The 27,706-nt window shown below is 38.6% G+C and overlaps 1 protein-coding gene across 4 annotated transcripts in view; it reads left to right on the forward strand.

Moving 5' to 3' along the window:
- CD163 (CD163 molecule) overlaps nt 1-18,118 on the forward strand; it is a 34,206-nt gene extending 16,088 nt beyond the window's left edge. For 2 of the 4 annotated variants that reach the window (XR_014845309.1, XR_014845310.1), the window contains 11 exons: nt 6,672-6,986; nt 7,084-7,398; nt 8,169-8,261; nt 8,343-8,657; nt 10,305-10,625; nt 11,405-11,713; nt 12,071-12,106; nt 12,311-12,418; nt 13,796-13,891; nt 14,729-14,865; nt 17,913-18,118. Coding sequence is in view for 2 of the 4 variants with exons in the window: in XM_021091122.2 (XP_020946781.1) it covers nt 6,672-6,986; nt 7,084-7,398; nt 8,169-8,261; nt 8,343-8,657; nt 10,305-10,625; nt 11,405-11,713; nt 12,071-12,106; nt 12,311-12,418; nt 13,796-13,891; nt 14,813-14,835 (1,931 nt within the window). In the remaining 2 variants the exon portion in view is untranslated. 4 annotated transcript variants of the gene reach the window in all.
- The last annotated feature ends 9,588 nt before the right edge of the window (nt 18,119-27,706 follow it).

A 27,706-nucleotide genomic window follows, 5' to 3' on the forward strand; every position in this document is an offset into this window, starting at 1 on the left:
CTAACTAAGATCTGCTCCCAAGTGTCTTCCCTGATGCTTTAAATTGTGTTACATGGAAACTATCCTTTGATGAAGAAATGCAACCTTTTAAGATACAACATTGAAACTTTTGTGCTTTAATTTTGCTTTTCAACATTTTTTCTTTTTAAAAGAAGAAATTTATTTGTTTTTTTAAATTTTAATGGCCACGGCATATGGAAGTTCTCAGGCCAGGGATAGAATTCAAGCCACAGGTGCAACCCATGCCACAACTGCTGCAACACCAGATCTTTTAACCCACTGCACCAGGCCAGGGATTGAAGCCTTGCCTTACTGACAATCTGAGCCACTTCAGTCAGATAAAGAAATTTCTTCATTAAGCAGGGTATTCACATGGTTTAAACTTCAAAATATTAAAGTGTAAACTCTTTCCCCACCACTGTCCCCAGCTCACCAACTCTACTTACCACAGACAACTGATGTGGTTAGGGTATTTAAATAGTAAATCCAAGAAAATATAAACAAATCTGTATATATAGGTTTCACCCCATTTTATTATCCTCATGTTGCATATCATATAAACTATACTGTACCTTGGGTATTCACTTAGTAAAATATTTTGATCATAATTTCCTATCAGTATTTAAAGAGCTTTCTGAAATTATTTCTGTATAACATTTCTTTTCTCATCATCTATTATGTGCATTTATTTATATTTTAACTTCTTTTATTAGATGAAATTATCTTCTGCTTCAGCTTTTTTTTTTTAAGAACACACAGTTGGGTTTTTTAAGGTTAATACCACCTTTGTTTTCTAAGTCATTAAATTTGTTTTTCTATTAATTCACTTCTGATTCTTTGAAGTTTGATTTCTTTTTAGCTTTTAACTTCTTGAGTTGTATGCTTAATTAATTTTGATTCTTTCCTATTTATTAATATACATATTTGAAGCTATAGGTTTTCCACTGAGTATACCAGTAGCTATATCGTATAATTGATGAACTGATCCTCTGTGAGTCTGGGACATAAACGTCCTATGACTGTTATGTGGTAGCTGTGAATTGCTCTTTTTAGATTATAAAGTTCTCATCTTTTATAGTTGAACAATTTTTGTCCTGAATCAAATTTGTTGGATATTAATATCACATCTATTGCTTTATTTATTTTCTATTCTCACTTTTAACCTCTGTGAATAATTTCACTCTAGGTGCCTCACTTTTTTCATAATAGAATTGGGATTTATTTTTAAAAGGACTCTGATTAAGTAATTTTCTTTTTCTGATATGGGAGATATATTTGACCTTAACTTAGTCACATTATGCATTGTTCTCTTGTCATGTTATGTATACATAACATTTATTGTCATTATGGTACAACTAAAAACATATTTCACTCTGTGACCTTTATGGGGACTCAGCATTTGTTTAGGAATGTGGAAGTATATTTGTATATCTGATAATTTCCTTCCAAATTTAAAAAGGTTTGTATATTTTCATATTAACATATTTCATATTAATTAGCATGAATTTCAGCTGCATTAAAAGGAAAACCACCTGAGTGGTAAAGAAAAAGTTTTTTTTTCTCTTTTTTTTTTTTTTTTTTTTAATGGCCACATCTGTGGCATGTGAAGTTCCCAGGCTAGGGGTCGAATAGGAGCTACAGCTGCCAGCCTGCACCACAGCCACAACAATGCCAGAGCCAAGCCTCATCTGCGACCTATACCACAACTCATGGCAATGCTGGTTCCTTAACCCCCTGAGTGAGGCCTGGGGTCAAACCCACATCCTCATGGATACTAACCGGCTTTGTTACCGCTGAGCCATGAGGGAAACTCCCTTTTTCTCATTGAAAATAAGTCAAATAGATAAGCAGCTTAAGGCTGTTTGGGTGATTCTGTGGTCCAGTAATTATCAAATCCTACTGGACAAGAATAGAGAATGTGCAAATGAGGGAACGTGTTGGTGAGATCAGGCTCTGCCCACTGAGCTATCCTCTGTCATGGGCCCTGTGCTGTTCTCAGAGCTGTACTTCCTAGGGCATTGTTCTCATTTCAATTCTGAGTTCAGTGTGGAGAGTATACGTGTGTGGGGGCTGCACGCTTTTCACAACCCACTTTCTGCTGATACTGATTTAGGGATCCTTGGATTGCTTTACAGTTGAGTCATCATTCACTAGTGTCACTTGCCTTCAAAGTCAGCAAAATAATTGTCTCCAAACTAGTAGGCTTCTAGTGTATTTGCTTTAATCCAATGCCATGTGAAAGTAACATGGTCAAAGAATAAGTTATATACCTTGACCTACCCTGTGACCAGGCTCTTCCTCTTAATTTATTGACCACTGCCTTAAGGTCATTTGAAACCATGGGTTTGGGAGGAAGGCAAGGCCTAAATCCCGTCTTTGTTGGAAGGCTCACTGTCCTTGTCTTTAGAGCATCATTTTTTTTTAAACTGGGGTACAGTTTATTTACAGTGTTGTGTCAATTTCTGCTGTACAGCATAGTGACCCAGTCATACACATACATACATTCTTTTTCTCATACTATCTTCAATTTTATTTTCTGCTAAGTCTGCCATTTTATCATCACCTCAGTTTGAAGGACAGGATATTTAGAGTTTGTTTTTTTTTCCCCCCCAATCCTGCAATTTCTAAATTATAAGACTCTCAATTAGCCGTATATAACAGCTGCAGGCACAGGATGTCTCCCTCACAAAATTGGTATTTTTCCTTCCATTTCTTCTTGCAGTTTGGCTATTTCTTGTCTGAGTTCATCTCTCTTTTTAAGTGTTAAAAAGGGCAAGGAGGATTCATGCTATGTCAACATTATGATTTTTTCTTTTCTATACTTGATAAGAGTATACTTTTCCCAAATGTCATCCAACTTTTCAGCATCAGTTTGGACATGGTTTTCTTTTCAAAGTGGTATTTCTCTAATGTCACTTGAATAACAAGACTCGTTAGTTCTCCAGGCTACAATATCCTAGTCTGAGTATATTCTGCATGTTAATTCCATTCAGCCACATCCATAATTTAGGTTTTATTCCTGGAACACCTCACTTTTTTTTTTTTCTTTTTTTTTTGGTTTTTTTATAGCCATAACCATGGCATATGGAGGTTCCCAGGCTAGGGGTCTAATCTGAGCTTTAGCCACTGGCCCATGCCACAGCCACAGCCATGCCACATCTGAGCCACATCTGTGACCTTTTCCACAGCTCACAGAAACACCAGATCCCTAACCCACTGAGTGAGCCAGGGGTCAAACCTGTAACCTCATGGTTCCTAGTCAGATTCGTTTCCTCTGTACCACGATGGGAATTCCTAATACCTCACTTATGATAACACATTCTGAATTATTTAGGATTCTATTATACTGCATGTAATAGAAATCCCAAATAGCAAAATTTGCAACTTAAGGCAGGTTCCTGTCTTTACAAAATCATGTTTTCCTTTGCTATATGTGCACTTTGCTTTCCTCTGTGAATTCCCTTTTTTGTTATATTTCTATAGCTTTTGGAAACACTTTTACTTATTTGGGGGGGCCTAGATTTTTAACCCTCTCCTTGTTTTTCTAGAAATAGAGTTTATAATTTTATTTCTTCATTTACTTGATACTTTCAAGAGATTTCCAGGAAAAAAATTATGGAAATACTGTCTCTGTGCCTGCCAGGTTCAAACTAAGAATTGTATAATCTGTTTTAATTCTTAAGCATTTATAGATGACAAGGCTTTGTGTCTGATAGGGGCCAGCGAACTCAGTAAAGAGGGAAGATGAGAAAGATAATGGCAAGAATTTATTCCTGAAGTGTAGTTTTGACAAACCAGTCACAAAGAGGTCTAAGAAATTTTGGTCACAAAGTTGTTTTGAATCCCAGGCATTTTATTTGCAATGATTGCATATGTTCTGGAAAGGACATCTGAACCTAAGAAATAGTTCATTTGCATTGTGTTATATTTTACTAAGGTCTGAGAAATAATCTTGAGATGAGAATGAACTCTACTTCTTCAGAGTCTGGAAGGAATAAATGATGAAAATGTATTAATGCTTCTTTAAACCATATTGTATATTTATCTATTACTAAACAAAAAGAAGTAGCTCTATTTATTTATTTATTTATTTATTTATTTATGTCTTTTGTCTCTTTAGGGCCACACCTGTGGCATATGGAGGTTCCCAGGCTAGAGGTCCAATTGGAGATGTAGCAGCCAGCCTATGCCAGAGCCACCGCAACACGGGATCTGAGCCACGTCTGTGACTTACACCACAGCTCACAGCAACGCCTGATCCTCAACCCACTGAGCGAGGCCAGGGATCGAACCCATGTCCTCATGGATGCTAGTTGGGTTCGTTAACTGCTGAGCCATGATGGGAACTCCAAATTAATTATTTCTTATATTTGTTCTTCATATATTCATTTCTATAGAAAGAAATAAATACAGATTCAGTTAATGATGGCAGGTAAAAGCTTAACTTATTAATCAAAGGAGTTAATCCAGGCACAAAAATTCAATTCATGGCTTTCTGTTAAAATTTAGGTATAGGTTTAGCAGGAAGAAAAGGTTAGTAGATGCAGACTATTACATTTAGAATGGATGGACAATGAAGTCCTACTATACAGCACAGGGAACTATATCCAATCTCTTGGGATAGAATATGATGGAAGACAAAATCAGAACAAGAGAGTATATATATATATGTGTGTGTGTGTGTGTGTGTGTGTGTGTGTGTGTGTGACTGGGTCACCCTGCGGCACAGCAGAAATTGGCAGAACATTGTAAATCAACTATACTTTAATAGGAAAAATACTTTTAAGGGCTAAATTTCCAATATTCTAACCATGTACACAGAGTAAATGGCATAAGGATGCCAGTCTGTGTAGAGATTGATGTGTTACTAGCAGATTCATGAAATAAAGGCTGAGGATGTAGTCCCCAAGTCACTTCTGAGTGGAAGAATTTCTCCTTTGTCCTGGACTCAAATATTTTAGGATAAAGGAAAAAAGAAGATATTTATAGAAGGGACTTGTTTTCAAGTACTTGACAAAATTTCACCATTAAAGAGAAATTTGTGGGAGTTCCCATCGTGGCTCAGTGGAAACAAATCCAACTAGGAACCATGAGGTTGTGGGTTTGATCCCTGGCCTCACTCAGTGGGTTAAGGATCCGGTGTTGCCGTGAGCTGTGGTGTAGGTTGCAGACACGGTTCTGATCCTGCGTTGCTGTGGCTGTGGCTGTGGTGTAGGCCAGCAGCAAACAGCTCTGATTAGACCCCTAGCCTGGAAACCTCCATATGCCACAGGTGCAGCCCTAAAAAGACAAAAAAAGAGAAAAGACAAAAAAAAAAAAAAAAAAAAAAAAGAACCACCAGAGGTATTTATTTGTTTTTGCCTTTTTTCACTGACTGTTTTTTGTTTGTTTGTTTGTTTGTTTGAGACTGATCTAGAGGACTAGAGATTACAAGAAATATGGATTTGGCTCACTCTAAGAAACTGCTTTCATTCCAAGGTTTGGGTCTATCCAAAAGTGGAATAGAATCATATGAATACTAGTTTATGAGTATTTAGTGAGAGGAATTTCAAGCTCAAATAATGACTCAGCAAGATTAAATCAAGGAGGGAATTTTCCTTGTGGCTGAGTGGGTTAAGGACCCAATGTTGTCTCTGTGAGGATGTAGGTTCCATCCTGGGCTTTGCTCAATAGGTTAAGGATCTGGCATTGCTGCAGCTCAGACCCAGTGCTGCCCTGGTTGTGGCTTAGGCCAAAGCTGCAGCTCCAGTTCAATCTCTGGCCCAGGAACCTCCATGTGCTACAAGGTGCGGCCTTAAAAGGAAAAAAAAAAAAAATTAAATCAAGGACTCAAGAGTCTTTCATTATTTGTGTTGTGGAAGCTATATTTGTTTTAAAGTCTTAGTTGTGTTTAGAAAGCAAGATGTTCTTCAACTCAAATTTGGGAGGGAACTTGTTTCATACATTTTTAATGGATAAGTGGCAAAATTTTCATGCTGAGGTGATCTATAGTGTTATAATGCAGAATATAGTCAGATCTTGAACATTTTAGGAAGTTGGTGAGGGCCAATTGTGTATCTGTGCCATGCTGATAAGAATGTCAAGGGATCACAAGAATTCGTGTTATTTGACAGCAGTCATCTTTAAAAGGCATTTGAGAAAGTCCAATTTCAAATGCATTTCCTTTCTTTAAAAGATAAATTGAAGAAAATAAGTCTTTATTTCCCAAATAAATTGAACTGCCTCTCAGTCTGTTAAAAGAAACTCTTACCTTGATGATTGTGCTCTTAACCTGGCAAAGATTGTCTTTAAAATCTGAGCTCCATGTCTTCTGCTTTATTTCTGGTGTGCCTTTGACTCCAGATTACAGTAAATGGAGGACTGAGTATAGGGCTAAAAAGTAGAGAGAATGGATGCATATTATCTGTGGTCTCCAATGTGATGAATGAAGTAGGCAAATACTCAAAGGAAAGAGAAAGCATGCTCCAAGAATTATGGGTTCCAGAAGGCAAAGTCCCAGAATTGTCTCCAGGGAAGGACAGGGAGGTCTAGAATCGGCTAAGCCCACTGTAGGCAGAAAAACCAAGAGGCATGAATGGCTTCCCTTTCTCACTTTTCACTCTCTGGCTTACTCCTATCATGAAGGAAAATATTGGAATCATATTCTCCCTCACCGAAATGCTATTTTTCAGCCCACAGGAAACCCAGGCTGGTTGGAGGGGACATTCCCTGCTCTGGTCGTGTTGAAGTACAACATGGAGACACGTGGGGCACCGTCTGTGATTCTGACTTCTCTCTGGAGGCGGCCAGCGTGCTGTGCAGGGAACTACAGTGCGGCACTGTGGTTTCCCTCCTGGGGGGAGCTCACTTTGGAGAAGGAAGTGGACAGATCTGGGCTGAAGAATTCCAGTGTGAGGGGCACGAGTCCCACCTTTCACTCTGCCCAGTAGCACCCCGCCCTGACGGGACATGTAGCCACAGCAGGGACGTCGGCGTAGTCTGCTCAAGTGAGACCCAGGGAATGTGTTCACTTTGTTCCCATGCCATGAAGAGGGTAGGGTTAGGTAGTCACAGACATCTTTTTAAAGCCCTGTCTCCTTCCAGGATACACACAAATCCGCTTGGTGAATGGCAAGACCCCATGTGAAGGAAGAGTGGAGCTCAACATTCTTGGGTCCTGGGGGTCCCTCTGCAACTCTCACTGGGACATGGAAGATGCCCATGTTTTATGCCAGCAGCTTAAATGTGGAGTTGCCCTTTCTATCCCGGGAGGAGCACCTTTTGGGAAAGGAAGTGAGCAGGTCTGGAGGCACATGTTTCACTGCACTGGGACTGAGAAGCACATGGGAGATTGTTCCGTCACTGCTCTGGGCGCATCACTCTGTTCTTCAGGGCAAGTGGCCTCTGTAATCTGCTCAGGTAAGAGAATAAGGGCAGCCAGTGATGAGCCACTCATGACGGTGCCTTAAGAGTGGGTGTACCTAGGAGTTCCCATTGTGGCTCAGTGGTAACAAACTCGACTGGTATCCATGAGGGTATGGGTTTGATCCCTGGCCTTGCTCAATGGGTTAAGGATCCAGCATTGCTGTGAGCTGTGGTATAGGTTGCAGACTCTGCTCAGGTCCCATGTTGCTGTGATTGTGGTGTAGGCTGACTGTTGCAGCTTCAATTTGACCCCTAGCCCGGGAATTTCCATAGGCCACACGTGCAGCACTAAGGAAGGAAAAAAAAAAAAAAAAAAAGAGTGGGTGTGCCTATAGTGAAGAACAGATGTAAAAGGGAAGTGAAAGGGATTCCCCCATTCTGAGGGATTGTGAGAAGTGTGCCAGAATATTAACTTCATTTGACTTGTTACAGGGAAAGTAAACTTGACTTTCACGGACCTCCTAGTTACCTGGTGCTTACTATATGTCTTCTCAGAGTACCTGATTCATTCCCAGCCTGGTTGACCCATCCCCCTATCTCTATGGCTATGTTTATCCAGAGCACATCTATCTAACACTCCAGCTGATCTTCCTGACACAGCTGTGGCAACCCTGGATCCTTTAACCAACTGTGCCAGGCTGGAGATCAAACCTAAGCCTCTGCAGCAACCCAAGCTGCTGCAGTCAGATTTTTAACCCCCTGTGCCACTGTGGGTATCTCCGATATTTTGTATCTTCTGTGACTGAGTGGTTTGCTGTTTGCAGGGAACCAGAGTCAGACACTATCCCCGTGCAATTCATCATCCTCGGACCCATCAAGCTCTATTATTTCAGAAGAAAATGGTGTTGCCTGCATAGGTGAGAATCAGTGACCAACCTATGAAAATGATCTCAATCCTCTGAAATGCATTTTATTCATGTTTTATTTCCTCTTTGCAGGGAGTGGTCAACTTCGCCTGGTCGATGGAGGTGGTCGTTGTGCTGGGAGAGTAGAGGTCTATCATGAGGGCTCCTGGGGCACCATCTGTGATGACAGCTGGGACCTGAATGATGCCCATGTGGTGTGCAAACAGCTGAGCTGTGGATGGGCCATTAATGCCACTGGTTCTGCTCATTTTGGGGAAGGAACAGGGCCCATTTGGCTGGATGAGATAAACTGTAATGGAAAAGAATCTCACATTTGGCAATGCCACTCACATGGTTGGGGGCGGCACAATTGCAGGCATAAGGAGGATGCAGGAGTCATCTGCTCGGGTAAGTTCTGCACATAACTTCGGGTTACAATGATTTAAGAAACAACTAAGGTGGGGCAAAGGGTAGTGAGGCATATCCATCAGAGCAAATTCCCTGAAATACGGACTCAGAGGGAACCATTGTGAGATTGAGGTTCCCAGAGGTGTGGATTTAATGAATTAGTGTTACCTCATGTACAAGGTAGTATACTACCAGAAAGATAAAAATTCAGAAGCGAGTTTGCAGCAAAACTCATAGGGAGAACTTCTTTTATAAATAATATGGAGCTGGATATTCAGTGCACCACCTGATGACCACTTTATTAATAAATAAAGAGTTCCTGTTTTGGCGCAGCGGAAATGAATCCGACAAATAATCATGAGTTTGCGGGTTTGATCCCTGACCTCGCTCAGTGGGTTGGGGATCTGGTGTTGCCATGAGCTGTGGTGTAGGTCGCAGATGCTGCTTGGATCCCGCTTTGCTGTGGCTGTGGTATAGTCTTGTGGCTACAGCTCCGATTTGACCGCTAGCCTGGGAACCTCCATATGCTGCGGGGGTGGCCCTCAAAAGCAAAATAAATAAATAAGTAAATAAATAAGTAGTTTAAAAAGGACAAAAAGAAATATATTTGGTGTTATATTCTACAGAGACAAAGATAATCACCATGCCCGATTGATTTTTCAAGGCATATAAATGAGACGTCATGGGAGCAAAAATGGTCATAATATAATGCCCTTGTTTTGTGTACATGGTAAGATTTTAGAAAGCATTGTGAAGTAGAAAAGTGTACTCAGTTATAATATATTGGAGAAAACAGTACTATGAGAAGTAAAAAAATCTACATGCCGGAATTTATTTTTTTAATGTCTCTTTAGAGTCGCACATGCGGCATATGGAGGTTCCCAGGCTAGGGGTCGAATCAGAGCTATAGCCACTGGCTTATGGCACAGCCACAACAACGCTAGATCTGAGCCACATCAGAGACCTATACTATAGCTCATGGCAATGCCAGATCCTTAACCTACTGAGCCAAGCCATGGGTCAAATCCAGGTCCTCATGGATCCTAGGCAAATTCATTTCTGCTGAGCCACGAAGGGAACTCCTCAGAAGTGATTTTGATGTTACTTTCTTTTCATGACAAATCTGGTAAAGTACATACACATAGAAACTGAAGTGTCAGAAAGGGAAATATTTCATTTTAAGGTAATGTATACAAAACAGTGGTTTTACCATCTGAGTATCTTGCTAAATTTTAACTATCAAGGACAATTGCCAAAAAAAAAAAAAAAAAAAAAGAGAGAGAGAGAGAGAACAGAATAGGGTTATGAAGCTAAAATCACAGTAATTTAGGGAGAAAAAAATCCAAAGCATGTAATTGATAAAAGGCTCTGAGCCTTTGTTTGAGATTTAGAATTCAACTTGGAAATACCGGTGGTATTTTAAAGCAGTCCATAAGTATAAAATCCAAGGCTAAAAAACCAGAAGGTATTTGTAGAACAAATATATTTTAATAAGCTCTACCAAGTCATCCAGAAGCTACTAAAGAATTACTGGTCACTGACATAGTGTACCTGTTTTCAAGGCCATTCTTACATCAGAATAAAGGGAGAGCACCCTCTGAATCTTCAGAAAAGATGTGAAAGTGCTAATTCTCTATTTCATCCCAGAGTTCATGTCTCTCAGACTGATCAGTGAAAACAGCAGAGAGACCTGTGCAGGGCGCCTGGAAGTTTTTTACAACGGAGCTTGGGGCAGCGTTGGCAAGAATAGCATGTCTCCAGCCACAGTGGGGGTGGTATGCAGGCAGCTGGGCTGTGCAGACAGAGGGGACATCAGCCCTGCATCTTCAGACAAGACAGTGTCCAGGCACATGTGGGTGGACAATGTTCAGTGTCCTAAAGGACCTGACACCCTATGGCAGTGCCCATCATCTCCATGGAAGAAGAGACTGGCCAGCCCCTCAGAGGAGACATGGATCACATGTGCCAGTGAGTATCCATTCTTTAGCGCCACTGTTATCTTCTGATCTACCTAAGCAGAAGTGTTATAACCTTTAGATAATCCCTATTCTACCTGGATGATGAGATTCATTCTCTTTAATTTGGTGTGCAGGTATTCAGGATCAGTGATCATTTTCCCAAAGACCATCATGCTCTGATGGTCTTCTCAAAAGTTCTAATCAGTTGCTTCCTCCGTGAACAGTTGAGGAGCAGAGAATATGTAATTCAGAATTTGACTATTGAATCATCCCATTTTTCTTTCACATAGTCTTTTGTTGCACTGAGTATAAGGAGAGAAGCAGTCAGAAAGATCAATCCTGAATTATTTCTCCATTCTACATCTGTTTTAAATTTCAAAAAAAATTGTTATAGGTGATTTACAATGTCTGTCAATTTCTGCTCTACAGCAAAGTGACCCAGTTATTTACATATACATTCTTTTTCTCATATTTTTAAACCGGGAGATTTCTATCTACCTGGCGGTTTGAGGGAATTTAACATTATGCATTTATGTTAACTTTATTCACCTGATGTTTTCTAAGTCATACTGAGATTCTTATGTCCAGGATGGAATACACCTGGTTTGCTGGAAAGACATGTGCTTTCATAAAGACGAATTTTGGAAAAAATATAAAATTTAAAAGGCCCATCAAATAAGCAAAGTTTTAAGAGATTTCAAAAAAAAGTTTCATCTCTCTCTTTTCCTCTTTGACCTCTTGGGCGTGTTCATCTTCTCAAAAATGATTTTGGTGTTTCTGACTTTTCAGACAAAATAAGACTTCAAGAAGGAAACACTAATTGTTCTGGACGTGTGGAGATCTGGTACGGAGGTTCCTGGGGCACTGTGTGTGATGACTCCTGGGACCTTGAAGATGCTCAGGTGGTATGCCGACAGCTGGGCTGTGGCTCAGCTTTGGAGGCAGGAAAAGAGGCAGCATTTGGCCAGGGGACTGGGCCCATATGGCTCAATGAAGTGAAGTGCAAGGGGAATGAAACCTCCTTGTGGGATTGTCCTGCCAGATCCTGGGGCCACAGTGACTGTGGACACAAGGAGGATGCTGCTGTGACGTGCTCAGGTGAGGGCAGAGAGTCTGGATTGAGCTTGGAAGCTCTGGCAGCAAAGAGAGGGTGGGCGGTGACCTGCATTGGGTAAAGATTGGAAGGTCCAGCCTAAGGATCTGGTGGGGGGAGAGACATGATGTTTCAGTCTGAAGAATGATGAAAACCTGTGTTGTTACGCATGGGCCTTCGCCGAGGAAAGGGACATAACTTACATGTATCCTCCTGCAGAGGGAGGAAGAACTAGGGGATTCTAGTTTTGTGTGGGAAGGAGCAGTTTACTTGGTTCAGGAGGCTCTAAAGGCTCAGATAGGAAACAGAGATCTGTTCCATTCTTACTCCCAGAACTGATTCTCTTCTCTTTTCTCCTACAGAAATTGCAAAGAGCCGAGAATCCCTACATGCCACAGGTATGTCAAAAAGTTTAAGAATATGGGACCCATTGTCTGCATTTTGTGGAATCCCTCTTGTTAAGACATTTTGGGTCAGAAGTTCTGAGGATTTGACATTTACTTCAGCTATCTGTTATCTTACCCAAGAGAGGGATGGTAACTAGGAACCCAGGTCTTTTAGCTAAGACATTATCACCTCTTGTGATGTTTACTTGTTCTCAGGTCGCTCATCTTTTGTTGCACTTGCAATCTTTGGGGTCATTCTGTTGGCCTGTCTCATCGCATTCCTCATTTGGACTCAGAAGCGAAGACAGAGGCAGCGGCTCTCAGGTCTGAACAAAATTACGGTCTCTCTAATGTTTCTATGGGATAAGAAGCCTCTCTGGATAATAAAACAAAAAAATTACATTCAAGTATCAGTTGACCAGAAAGAGGGAACCTAGAAGAGGTTTAAGCAGTTTCTCCGAAACAGGGAACAAGAATTCAGAGAAGAAAAGGCACATTGGCTGTACTGATGATACCTGCACTCGCTATGTATGTTTAATGGGGGACAGTAGAGAATTGATCGTTTAGAAGGAGTATGCTTATATGGTTCTGGATGAATCCTGTATCCCCCCAAACATTTATTTTCTCTTACTATATACTTATTACTAATTTAACTCTTCTGTCAAGCCATGTGCTAGGTTCTGAAGATGGTTCAGACTTGGATAACCAAGTGCTTTTGTTTTCATGGAATTTCCAGTTTAGTGGAAGAGATAAATATGTAAACAAATAAATTGCAATGTTTTATTATACATTCGTGTGAATAAGGAACAAAGGAGGCACAGAGAATAAAGTAATTACTGAAAGGGGAAGGGGAGTATCAGAGACTTCTAAGTTTGGAGACAGATTTTGAAGACAGAAATCAAAGTACTGGGTAAGATGCATTTCAGGAAAGAAGAAAAATATGTACAAGTGTAGAGAAGCTTAAAAGAGGGCACATTTGTTGTTTTGGAGGGGAGTACAAGTTGAGTTAAAGAGAGAAGTTTCTGTTAAGGCTGAAGAATAGGGAAGATACACGTAGCGATGCTCTGTGTTGCATGATAAGAAGAGTCGGAGTTATTAAAGAGTATGAGATAGGGGAGTGAGATAGGCAGGCAGGTCCTTAGAAAGTTCTGTTTGGAAATGGGATGTCGGAGGGGTTGAAAGAGAACCATATATTGACAAGGAGAGCATTTTGAAGTAGTTGTGATGAAAGATAAAATGGACTTTATAGTGAGAATGGCTGGGAAAGGATAGATTTTATACAAATCTCCAATGAATTACAGAAGAATGCTACCTGTCTTTGGGGAAGAAACAGGGTTATCCGATGGCATCCTGTTGCGTTTGAGTTCGTGACATCATGAGGGAAAGGCTTGGCAGCGTTTACTCGGTACTGTGTGGTAACTTATATGGAAAAAAATATGAGAAGGAATGAGTGTGTGTATAACTAATTTACTTAGCTGTATGCCTGAAATTAATACAATTTTATAAGTCAACTCTACTCCAATAAAACAAACAAATAAATAAATAATTTTAACTACCTGAACAAAAAAAAAAGAATGGACTGGAGACAAGTCAAAAGTATGGATGATGACTACGTTATGCTTGCACTGCTGGGGAAAAGCACACATAGGGAGGGAACGTTTTATTATGACCCAGTCCCTAACCTATGACCTCTGTTATCAGTTTTCTCAGGAGGAGAGAATTCTGTCCATCAAATTCAATACCGGGAGATGAATTCTTGCCTGAAAGCAGATGAAACGGATATGCTAAATCCCTCAGGTCCGTGGGTTCTTTGAGGGGCTGTAGCCCTGGGGTTCAGATCAGCAGCTGCAGTTGAGGTTGAGGCATGCTACTTTGCATAGCAGTAGAAAGAAATCTCAACTGTAATAGGAAGCTTGGGATGCATATGAGGAAGAAAGGCAAGAATGAACTACAAATTATTCTTAGGGAAGATAAAAATTGCAGTCATGGGGAGACCTCTGGCTGAGAGGGCCGTGATTATTTCTGACAGAGGGATTATGGAGTAGAATATGATGGCTTGGACCTTTTTTCACTAAAACAAGTCAGTCTTCTCAAAGGTAGTTTAGCTTTTCATATATCTTTCTCAGTTTCTTCCATTCCCATTTCCTGCCATTTTCCTTTCTCTAACTTTTATTTATTATATTTTTTCCTAAAAGTTTAAATTTTCTATATCTTTATCCCTTCAGAAGCCATCCCTAGTCACAGGACTAGTTTTATTTCCCATTATGTAATGCTTCTTTCTCTGTCTGTTGACTTCTATTTAGAACCAGTGCACTAAATCTGCCTCTAGGAACATACCTCTGCTAGGTTGCAAGAAATATCCCATTCCCCACTCACTCTGTGAAGACTCAATGCTTCTCAATATTCCTTACCTCCTGAGAGGGACTTGCCTCACTTCTTTAATCCAAGGGACTCGATTTTTGCCAAAACTAAGTCAGGAAAACCTACATAAGACATAGGAAAGACTTGCTGTGCTTCTTAAACCCCACTGTTTGTTTTCCTAATTGTGAACAGTATTTTTAAAGTTCAAAGAGCTTCTAAGGCACTTGAGGGGAGATCTGATTTATTTCCCAGTAATTATTTTCTTCCTTTCAGAAAATTCCAATGAATAAGATGGTTTTAATGATGTGGGACTAATTTTTGTGTCTAAATCTCTTCCTATTTCTGGATGAAAAAAAGGAGACCACTCTGAAGTACAATGAAAAGGAAAATGGGAATTATAACCTGGTGAGGTGAGTAAAAAGAATTTATTCATCATTGCTGAAAACAGGTACATTCCTTTTGAAAGTTGGGAACTCCTCTGGTATTAGAAAAAAAAAAAGAACGTATATACACATATATTTCCATGTCTATGTTTATGTTTGTAAATCCATATTCAGAATATGCAACAACTTTTTATAACTATGACTTCAGTCCATCTTTTAGTTACATATATATTCTAAACAACAACTATTGCTAAGAGAAGCTGGGTAAGTAAATGTGAATAAATCTTCTAAAGATATTACAGGAAGTTCCTGCTGCAGCTCAGTGGGTTAAGGACTTGATGTCTTTGTGAAGATGAGGGCTCGAGCCCTGGCCTCACTCAGTGAGTTAAGGATCTAGCATTGCTGTAAGCTGCAGCGTAGGTTGCAGATGGGGCTCAGATCCAGTGTTGCTGTGGCTGTGGCCTCAGTTGCAGCTCTGATTCAACCCTTAGGCGAGGAACTTCCATATGCAGCAAATGTGGCCATTAAAAAAAAACAAAAAACATTATAGGAGTCATTTCATAAAAGAGATAAGACGTTTCTATAGTTATATAGTGCATACTCTGGTAAAGATAGTATAGGATACTATAGGAATATAGAAAGCTTGCCTATGAAAATTTGGGAAGATTGTGGAAAAGACATCTCAAAATATGGCATAGAAAAGAATCATATCTTTGAGGAACAGTAAGTTTTTCATTCAAAACCGTGTATTGAACATACTTATGGTGACAAATGGTGTCTTGAGTACTAAAAATTCAGTGATAAAAGATGCTCTTGACAAAGACATGGCTGTTGAATAGAAGGTCTCACTGTCAATGTGTGGGAATTATGGACAGCCTATGTGGACACAGGGAATAGATGAGACTCTAGGCTGGAAGGCTGCATTGAGCCCAATAATGAATGGTCCTGTCTGATATATTTCATGCTCATATTTTATTTTAGGGACTATTGGGGAGGTGGTGGGCTTTGGAAGATTAAGCTGAGGCAAGACACAATCAGATTGCCTTTTATAATTTACTTTCAGGAGGAAAGTCTAACTAAAGAAAAAAAGTGAATAAGGCAAGAAACATAAGTTATACATCAAAAAGAAAAGGTAGTGGAGTTCCTGTTGTGGCTCAGTGGTTAATGAACCCTGCTAGGAACCATGAGGTTGTGGGTTCGATCCCTGGCCTTGCTCAGTGGGTTAAGGATCCAGCGATGCCATGAGTTGTGGTGTAGGTCGCAGACCGTGGCTTGGGTCCCGCATTGCTGTGGCTATGGTGTTGGCTGGCAGCTGCAGACAGCTCTGATTAGACCCCTAGCCTGGGAACCTCCATAAGCCACGAGTGTGACCCTAGAAAAGACAAAAAAGAAAAAAGAAAGAAAGAAAAGGTAGTGAAATGAGTTAGTGGGTGTATTTTGTTTTTTAAAAAACAATTTTAGGAGGACTATACATTTAGAAATGATATATAGCAAAAGTAAGGTTTTTTGTAGAAATATTATATATGACATATGAGAAATACAAATTGAGACAAAGGATAAAAGTTGGAATTCTTAAAAGTATATAAATGTAGAGTGTTAGTATCACACATATAGACACATACACATAGATCTGTTATAAATTGATATAGTACAAAAATGTTAATACGGGTATGCAAATTGTATATACAATAATTTGTATACACATATACACATTATATATAATGCATAATATATATATAAGCCAATTGTTAAGACAAAGACAATATCTAAAAAATAATTGGGCAAAGCTAAGAAAAAATAGTTCATGCAAAATGAATTTTAAATGACTATTAGATATTTTTATTTTTACTTTATTTATTTATTTTATTATTATTATTATTATTTTTTGTCTTTTTGCCTTTTCTAGAGCCACTTGCCATGGCATATGGAGGTTCCCAGGCTAGGGGTCAAATCGGAGCTGTAGCCACCAGCCTATGCCAGAGCCACAGCAATGCAGGATCCGAGCCACGTCTGCGACCTACACCACAGCTCACGGCAACACCGGATCCTTAAGCCACCGAGCAAGGCTAGGGATCGAACCCACAACCTCATGGTTCCTAGTCGGATTCGTTAACCACTGCGCCACGACGGGAACTCCACTATTAGATATTTTTAAAATGCTGAAGTTCCGGGCAATTCAAATTATGATTAACAATGACATATTGCTTTATATAAATCAGACCAAAAAAAATTTAAAACAGCACCAATTTTATTATTGGCGGGAATAAAGAGAAAAATGTAATTTCAAAGATTGCTGTTGGAAATGAGGGGTGTGGTAGCTTTTGGAGAAAGCATTCTGGAGACTTCTATTAATTTTTTTTTTTTAAGTGCTTCAAAGATCCTTTGATCCAACAATTCTACTCCTAAAAATTTCTTCCATACAGATAAAGCCATTTGTCTGTATATAACAAATAGAAGAGAATTCCTTTTTGCAGCCTTGTTAGTAGTGCCCCCAAACTGGAAACAAAGTGAATATCAGTCAGTGGGGTAGTGGCTGGAAAAATTTTAGTGCACCCAACCAACAAAGAAAAACCATGCACAAAAATTCAATAAATATCATCTCACTTTTGTGTTCATGTTATTGAATATAATTAAACATAATGTTTACATCTATAAAATTATCATATGTATACATGTAAAGAAACATTAAAACATTTTTAACAGACTGTAAACTTGAGGACTGTGAATGACTTTTGATTGATAATCTCAAACATATGGATACTATTCTGATGTAATAAATAATGATTAAATTTTTTCCCTAAAGAGTAATCACTACTGAATCGTTGCCTCAGAATCATATGGAGGTGCTTTTAAAAAAGGCATTTCTGCACTGATGTTCTCTGGAATAGAAGTAATTCTTATGTACACTGAAGTTTGAAAATCATTGCATTTAAGTGTTCTGTTCAGGAAAGTAGTGTGCTTTTTAATATTTGTGAGTGAATGAGTAACACAATACATTATATCACATTTTAATGTAATTCTACACATGTGCATATGAAGAGAAAAGTAACATTTTTTTCTATTTATGTCTTTAGTTCAGCCTTTAAGATACCTTGATGAAGACCTGGACTATTGAATGAGCAAGAATCTGCCTCTTACACTGAAGATTACAATACAGTCCTCTGTCTCCTGGTATTCCAAAGACTGCTGCTGAATTTCTAAAGAATAGATTGGTGAATGTGACTACTCAAAGTTGTATGTAAGACTTTCAAGGGCATTAAATAAAAAAGAATATTGCTGATTCTTGTTCTTGATTTTCTGAATTTCTGAATGGGCTTTCTAATTTAAAAAAAAAAATATTCATGGCCGCCCCTGCAGCATATGGAAATTTCTTGGGCAGGTGTTGAATCAGAGCTGCAGCCACTAGTCCACATCACAGCCATGGCAAACTGGATCCGAGCTCCATCTGTGACCTAAGCTACAGCTTGTGGCAATGCCAGATCGTTGACCCAGTGAGAGAGGCCAGCGATCAAATCCATGTCCTCATGGGTTATGGCAGGTTCTTAACCTGCTGAAGCATAACAGGAACTCCATTCGATTCTTTTAAGGATTTCATAACTATAATATGCATTTTCATATTTCATATAAATGTTTTCACTTGTATATATCCTTTTCTAGTTTGATTTAAACAATAATTTTCTTCTTATTACCAAATCAAATTTATTTCTCCTTTTGGTTTTTTTAAGGAAGGGAAAGTTAATGATTATTGAAGTGTTTGTTAATAATAACACTTCAATGTGGTTATCTCTACATATGGTGATCTCTACAGTGTATTATTCTAATTGGTTCTTTCATTGCTTTCTGTCACTGTGATAGTGGTCTCTGACAAAAAATGCACAGCAGTGTCTGATAAGGGCACAGAGACTCAGTGGCTCACTTTCCCATTTCTTAGGGCAGCATAACTAAGTTGAAATAAATGCATACCATGTCTTTTCTAAATAAAATACCTTTTATAATGAAAGCTTATATTTTACTAAAAATCACTCATCCATGTAACGTATTAATATAAAGAAAGGATAACATATAAAGAAAGACTTACAGTAATTCAAGACTAAGTTTAGAGTCTACTAACTTGTTAAATATTCAAGGGTGAGATGCAACTCGATTTTTATGCTTTCTCGATATTTGAGTGCTACATGCACCCTTCCCTAGCCCTTAGGGCTTCAAAGCAATTATGTAGAAACATGACCTTTGGCTCATTTCCTATTTCTTTTACACCTCTTGTCAATTTCAAACACAGATCTTTCTCTACTTAGAATGAGGTCACCTCCTGATACACCCATGGTAAATTGAAAGTATCCTAAATCGAAATGCACTTAATGCACTTAACCTCCTGAATATCATAGCTTAGCTCAGCCTACCTTAAACATGCTCAAAACACTTGCATTAGCCTTAAGTTTAGAAAAATCATATAACACAAAGGCTATTTTATAGTGTTGAATATTTCACATAATTCATTGAATGCTGCACTGCAAGCAAAAATGGAATCATTGTCTAGGTAAAGAATGATTGTTTAGTCTTGTGATCCGGTGGTCAGTTGGGAGCTGCATCTTGCCGCTGCTGTCCTGCATCATGAGAATATTCTACAGCCTATCCCTAGGATGAGGAATGATCAAAATTCAAATTGGGAAGTACAGTTACTACTAAATATGTTTTGCTTCCACACCAATAGTAAAGTTGAGAATTGTAAGTCAAAAGACAATAGAAATAAAAGCAAGATAAACAAATAGGACGTAATCAAACTTATAAACTTCTGTACAGCAAAGGAAACCATAAACAAAATGGAAAGACAACCTACAAAATGGAAAAAATATTTGCAAATGATGTGACTGACAAAGGTTTCCTTTCCAAAATATACAAACATCTCAAACTACTTAATAACAAAAAGCCCAAACAACTCAGTCAAAAAATGGGCAAAAGACCTAAAGAGACATTTCTCCAAAGAAGACAGACAAATGGCCCAGAGGCACATGGAAAATGCTCAATATCGCTAATTATTAAAGAAATACAAATCAAAACTACAATGAGCTTATCACCTCCCACCACTCAGAATGGCTATCACTATTAAGTCTATAAATAACAAATGCTGGAGGGAGTATGGAGAAAAGGGAAACCTCCTACCCTGTTGGTGGGAATGTAAATTGGTGCCACCACTATGGAGGACAGCATGGAGGTTCCTACAAAACCTAAAAATAGAGTTACCATGTGATCCAGCAATGCCACTCCTGGGCATATATCTGGACAAAGCTGTAATTCAAAAAGATACATGCACCCCTGTGTTTATAGCAGCACTGTTTACAATAGCCAAGACATGGAAACAACCTAAATGTCCATCGACAGATGAATGGATAAAGAAGGTGAATTATATATATATATATATATATATATATGAATATTTCTCAGCTACAAGAAAGAATGTTACTCAGCCACAAGATAGAATGCAATAAGGCCATTTGCAGCTACATGGTGGGCCTAGAGATTATCAATCATACTAAGTGAAGTAACTCAGAGAGAGAAAGACACATACGGTATGGTACCACTTACATGTGGAATCTAAAATCTGATACAAAAGAATTTATCCATGAAACAGAAACAGACTTACAAATGTAGAGAACTGGTGGTTGCCAAGGGGAAGGGGGTACAGGGGACTGTTGAACTGGGATTTGGGACTATCATATGCAAGTATTATAGATAGAATGGATAAACAATAAGTTCCAATTGTATAGCACAGGGGACTATTTTCAATATTGTGTAATAAACCATCATGGAAAGAAAAATTTTGTAAGTCAAACCATCACAAGTTGGGAACCATCTCTATATTTTTAACAAAAATTAACTAAGTCAATCATTAACTCTTTTATTCAACAAGAGCATTGAACACTTGCTATTTGTCCAATATTGTGCTTCATATGCCACATACTATGCACTCAATTACATGTCAAGTACTACATACATGTGTATGTGTGTGTCTAAATATGTATGTATATCTATACATATCTCCAATTATAGTATGCATACCTAGGAACCCCATCTATCTAATAATTAAGATAAATCTTTTTTTTTTCTTTTTAAGGCTGCAACTGTGGCATATGGAAGTTCCTAGGCTAGGGGTCAAATTGGAGCTGCAGCTGTAGGCGAATTTGGATCCAAGCTGCATCTGCGACCTACACTGCCGCTTGCAGCAATGCCAGATCCATAACCCACTAAGCAAGGCCAGGCATCGAACCCACATCCTCAGGGACACTATGTCAGGTTCTTAACCTGCTGAGCCACAATGCAAACTCCACATAAATATTTATGTGTATTTTTTAAAGTGATTTTAATATGACAGAGCCTTTACCTATATTCAGATTTATTTTGCCAAAATTGTCAGATGTTAATTGCTGAAATACTTCCTTATTAAACCCTAGTAGGTAGTAAGTAAAAATTGTGATGGTATTTTCAGAATTCTTTTCATTATTTAAGAGAGTATTAGTAGTAAAACCCCCTCACTTTTATTGCTCAAATGTCCCCTGATGATGAAACTCTATTTCAATATAACCATAGTGACCACAAGATATTTACTATCAGAGACTGATATTTACTGTCAGACTGATATTTACTATCAGAGATTGCGTTAAATGTTTTACATAAATTAACAACTTAATCTTCATAACCTGATAGAGGCACATACTTTTTTATACCTAATTTAGATTTGGGAAAACTAAGGGGTGGAGAAGTTAAGTGACTTGCCAACAGGCATACAATTAGCAAATAACAGAGCTGAAATTTAAACCAGGTACTCTGGCTCTATACATTGACTTTCAATATGAAATACAGTTTATATGGCCAAAATATTTCCAACTTTCACTGTCTCATACCCGCTAAAATGTAATTTGTCACACTGTTACTGTTTGCAGAGAACCTGTTTTGCTCTGATGAAACAAGGACAAGGGTAGCATATGGACCCCCTCAACAGAGAAAAGGACCAAATTTATATTGGCAGAATTGTCCTCTCCATTTTTGCCCATGTCTTTCTGCTTCAAGTCCATTTCTGTTTCAGATTTCCTCATCTTTCATGTCTATACCACTAGGTCACAAATCACCAAGTTAAAAATACCATTCTTTGGAAAAGAATTTATTTTAGCACTGAAAGTATTTACCGTTCCCCTCTTAACTCTTGATTTATGTTTCTCCCAATAACTCTATGTTTCTATCAATGACTTTACAGAATTCTCTTGTCTCACAACCAATAAAAACTCATTACCGAACAAACTAATTGTTACTAGTGGGGAGAGAGAAGGGGGGAGGGGCAAGAGAGGGTTAAGGGTTTAAGAGGAACAAACTACTCTGCATAAAATAAATAAGCTACAAAGATATATTGTATAGCACAGGGCATACAGCTAATATTTTATAATAACATTAAATAGAGATAATCTATCAAAATTTCAAATACCGAAGCTAAGATAGTATTGTAAATCAACTATACTTCGATTTAAAAATCATTGATTATTAGTCTCTCTCAATCTCTGTCTCTTCGTGTATCTCTGTGTCTCTCTTTCTCCCTCTATTTTCTTCTTCCTCTTTTATAAATTTTCATTTAACAATCCTAACATTTTTTTTTCTTTTTAGGGCTGTCCCCACGCATATGGAGGTTCCCGGGCTAGGGGTCACATCAGAGCTACAGATGCTGGCCTACACCATGGCCACAGCAACGCAGGGTCAATCCAAGCAGCATCTGTGACCACAGCTCACATGACCACATGACCAAAGCTCATGGCAACACCAGATGCTTAACCCACTGAGTGAGGCCAGGGATCAAACCCACAACCTCATGATTCCTAGTCGGATTCATTTCCACTGCATCATGACGGGAACACCTAACATTTCTACATTTCTTTCTTTTTTTTTGAAGACAATACATGTTTGTTGTCTAATAAGCTGTTTTTAGGATTTTTTTAATATAATGATTTTAATTTTTTTTCCATTATAGCTGGTTTACAGTGTTCTGTCAATTTTCTACTGTACAGCATGGTGACACAGTTACACATACATGTATACATTCTTTTTTCTCACATTATCATACTCCATCATGAGGATGTGGTGTATATACACAATGGAATACTACTCAGCCATAAAAAAGAACAAAATAATGCCATTTGCAGCAACATGGATGGAACTAGAGACTCTTATGCTGAGTGAAGTCAGAAAGGGAACTCCTAACATTTCTTATTAATTTATTCCTAAACATTTTCTCTTTTTGTCTTTATAAATATCTTTTTTTCCTCAAAATTTTAATTGGGTTATTGCTAATATAATCTAAATTTCTGATGTCTCTAATATCAGATGTCTCTCTCATATATTAGACCTAGGTATAGCGTGCATGTGCATGGGTGTGTGTGTTTCTTTTCTTTCTTAGTATTCTTTAAATATGTTGGACTTGTGGTTAAGTGTTCCATATCTGTGACATATGGAAGTTCCCAGGCTAGGGGGCAAATCTGAGCTGTAGCTGCTTGCTTACACCATAGCCACAGCAACTCAGGATCCGAGTTGCGTCTGTGACCTACACCATAGCTCATGGCAATGTGGATCCTTAACCCACTGAATGAGGCCAGGGATTAAACCTGCATCCTCATAAATACCAGTCTGGTTCATTACTGCTGAGCCAGTATGGGAACTCCCCGTTATTAATTCTTGATTATCATTTCTTAAAATATTTTTTTCTGTCCCTTTTGTTACTATTTTCCTTCTGGCATTCCACTTATGCTGCGCTATTAATATTGTCCCACAGCTTTTGGATATCCTCTTATATATTCATTCACTCTTTGTTGTAAATTCCTTCCCACATGATTCCCAGTTTTGTCTTCAAGAAGTCATGCCTTATACCATGTCCTTCTCGAGTGTGTGGCCTGGACCTAGTGACTTCCTCCTAATGAATGGAAGATGGCAAAAGTGCTGAGATGTGACTTTCAAGTTTAGGTCAAAAGTAAGGGTGATTCCATCTTTCCAGCACGCTCTCACTCTTCCTATAAGAGTTTACCCTCTCTCTGCCCTGTGGAGAGATCCATATGGCAAGGAACTGGATGCAGACCGTGTCTAACTCAGTAAGAAACAGAGTCCTTCTGTACAACTTCCCATGAGGATCCGAGTCCTGCCAACAACCTCATTAGTGGCTGTGTTAGTCTGTGTGGGCTGCCATAACAAAATACTGCAGACTTAAATGAAATCGATTTTCTCATAGTTCAGAATGCTTGGAAGCCCATGATCAAGGTGCTGGCGAATTCAGTGCATAGTGAGGGCTCCCCTCCTGGCTTATAGATGAGCACATTTTCACCATGTCCTCTCAAGGCCTTTTCTTCTGTGAGTGTGTGTAAAGGCAGAGAGTGCTCTGGTAACTCTCTTCTTATAAGGATACCAGTCCTCTTGGATCAGGGCCCCACCCTTATCACCTTGCTTAACCTTAATTGCCTCTCTTAAAGGCCCTATTTCCAAATACAGGTCACACTGGGGCATAGTGCTCCAACCTATGAATTTGGAAGGTATAGCTAATTCAATCCATAACCTATGAATTTGGAAGGTATAGCTAATTCAATCCATAGCAATAAGCAGAGTCTTCCTTAGTCTTCAAGAGAAACCATGGCTCCAGTTGAATATTTTCTTAATTACTATTGAAAATCTGATTCCCGCCCCCCCCCCCGCCCCGCCCTTTGAGTGCACTTGCAGCATTTAGAAGTTCCTAGGCCAGGGATTGAACCTGCACCACAGCAGTGACTGGAGCCACTGCAGTGACAATGCCAGATCCTTGACCCCCAGTGCTACAAGAGAACTCTCCCCAGCTGACAACTTAAAGCCTCATGAGAGATCTTGAAGCAGGATCCCCAACCACTCTTGCCCACAAGAGATTATCATATTTTACTGTACCTGCAAAGGTAAGAAAAAGACTCAAATGTTTAGGTTATGATCTGCTGCAGAAGGTCTAAGGGAGATAAATTTGGAGGCTAGAAATGACGTGTGCTCAAAACAGGAGAAAATGTGTTGCAGAGACATGTGTCCATATTTATGTTCTGTCAAAGAATGGAAATAATCAGGTTTTTATTGTTTTATGTTTTTAGTTCTTACTTCTGTGAGACTAAAATTCAAGCATTTACTTGCAATAATTTGCTCTTGATGGTATCAGCATAAAAGAGTCAAAGAAGTGAAAAATTTTTGAGTTATCCTGCATTTGGAAAATTTCGGGAAGCAGTCACTGATAAACAAGTGCCAGAGCAAGTTTCAGTACCTCCCCTTTATAGCCTCCACTCTTTGGCTCATATGACCTTGCCCTGGATAGTAAATCAAATTTCTTCATTGACTTATTTAATGCCAACTTTTGCTAAAAATAGTTCTCCCAAGTCTCTGAGTGTGTCTGATCTTGGGCATTTTCCTTTGCTCTGAGAAGAGAGAAAGAGACTACATCAGAGGCACAGCTGGCTCACAACTAGCAAGTCTTGAGATTAAATTAGACTTCTTCCTAATACATTTGATGTTAACCACAGTATAATTTTATTAACATTTGTCGTGGTGTCCTCCATGTATCTAGATTGTCAAGGAAGGGATAAGGAGGGACAAAGGTCTTGAATTTAGCAATGGATATTTGTTAGGGCCAAGTTATACATCTAAAGTCTTTATTTTCTTAAATCTCATTTTAATTTCTTTATGTTAGCTTCATTGTCATGAATCAGCCTACTCCATATGGAAGTATGATCTGAAAAATCCTGACAAGCTGTCTGATAGGCTTGCCAGGATTTCCTTGGACCTGTCACTGTAATCAGGGAGATACAGACTTGTAAGAAGACCTGAGCTGTAATTATTAACATATCAAATATGGACAAGAAAAGAAACTTCCCCAAAGAAGCAGGGTAGAATACATTAGAATATAAAACAATGACTGTGACCTGAAAAGCCATTTCTGGTTTCAGACCAAATCTTTCACATCATCTTAAATAGATGTTTTCTGAACTATTTTGATGACCAAACTTTTTTTCTTTCACATTATTATTAGCGTTAAAAACTAATTTTCCAAGGACTTCATTTAAAACATTTTCGTAGTTTGTAGAATATTTTCAGACATGGGTTGGGGTGGCAGTTTATACTTCCCCTTATTCTGTTGGCATTTTTAGGCAGATTCTTTAACTTCCTTTGTTGTCCAGTTTCCTGACATGATAAGGAAGTAACAAGGAAAAAACAACTTCAGCTTTTATAATGACTTCCCTTTTCAAGTACTAATAACTCAGTGTCATGGCCTTCTTATTTCCAATGAACAGATCTGTTTTCACATCAGGAGCACATCTCTGGGAGCATATAGAAGAGGATCCAGGAATTATTTCTTAAGACTGAGGAAGAGATAGTTTCAATGTTGCTACGTCAAAACTCTTAGCATATTGGTAAGGGCTTGCTTTTATTTTGCTCTGCCGTTTGGGAGGGGGTGTATGTATGTCAACAGATATAAATATTACACAGTAGGGGCAAAGATAGAGAGGAAATGAGAAATATAAAAATATTGGAAATGTTATAAAGCTTAAAGTGACAGCAATATTAGAAGTAGGGTTGAAAACCTAGAAAAGGGAAGATCATTAACAAAGTTGATGAAAATGTTTAAGGACTGGAGATTAGAAGTCATACAAGAATAGGAAGTTGTGAAAATGAAAATTAGGTATAAATGAGAAATATATTTGTTACCAAATGCTTTATATAATTTTAATTCTTACATGTAACCCATGAGGTAGGTATTATTGTCTCTACTGCTAGATAGAAAAATGAACACCTATAAGGACTAGCTGATTTGTGTAAGGTCATACAGTAAATTCTAAAATGTAATTTAAACCCAGGACCAGCTAAATTGAAACTGTTGATCTTTCTCCCATAAATTTCAGTAAAGAAGAGAAATAAAAAAAGAAACTGTTACATTTGGAATGAATGGGCAATGGGGTCTTACAGAACAGCACAGGGAACTGTGTGTGATGGGGTCATTTTGCTGTACAACAGAGACTGAAGAAACATCGTAAATTGACTATACTTAAATAAAAAAAATAAAAATAAAAAAAGAAACCATGGTAAGAAAACAAAGAATACGTCTTCAATGGAATCTAAAGAGTAATGATGGAGAAAGAAGACTATGACTGAGAAATATTTCAGAGCACATTTGAAATTAGTGATAACCTTTAAACTTACACTCATAGGCGTTAAGTGGAAATTAGGAATGGTGAAGGGTAATGGGTCTGGAAGATGTTTTTCACTGTATCTGGGACCTATGAGGTCTAAACATACTGAATTATGCACTATGAATAAGCGATGCTGCTTCTATTGGCTCTGTATCTTTGCACCATACCTCAGTGCATTGTCACCACAAGTCAATTTAATATTTTGTGTCTATTTCCCTTACAGCTGAAGAACAGTACATTTCTAGAAAATCAACAGGATGTATAATTTTCTTCAAAGAATTTTTTTGAGAAAGACAACGGTTAAGGAGTTCTCATTGTGGCACAGCCGAAACAAATCCAACTAGAATCTGTGAGGATGCAGGTTCAATCCCTGGCCTTGTTCAGTGGGTTAAGGATCCGGCGTTGCCATGAGCTGTTAATACTGGAAAGATGATTCCAGAATCCGTGTTCTTGTTCACAGCATGAACTCCACAAACACACAGGCAGCAAGCAGGCAAAGTCTTTATTAAAGAAAAGCAAATAGCTCCCAAGACAGCTGGGAGGGGGGAGAAGAGCCCCCTTTCTCTATTGTCCTATGGGAATTTTTATTCCTTAAAGATGGGAAGGGGTACCAATGTGAGGTCCAGAAAAGTGTGGTTTTCTCCCATTGG

The sequence above is a fragment of the Sus scrofa genome, chromosome 5 (genome assembly GCF_054392235.1).
Source record: "Sus scrofa isolate SSC_HxYL_T2T_F1_AM1 chromosome 5, Sscrofa_HxYL_maternal_Yorkshire_Landrace_v2.0, whole genome shotgun sequence".
NCBI classification, from domain to species: Eukaryota; Metazoa; Chordata; class Mammalia; order Artiodactyla; family Suidae; genus Sus; species Sus scrofa.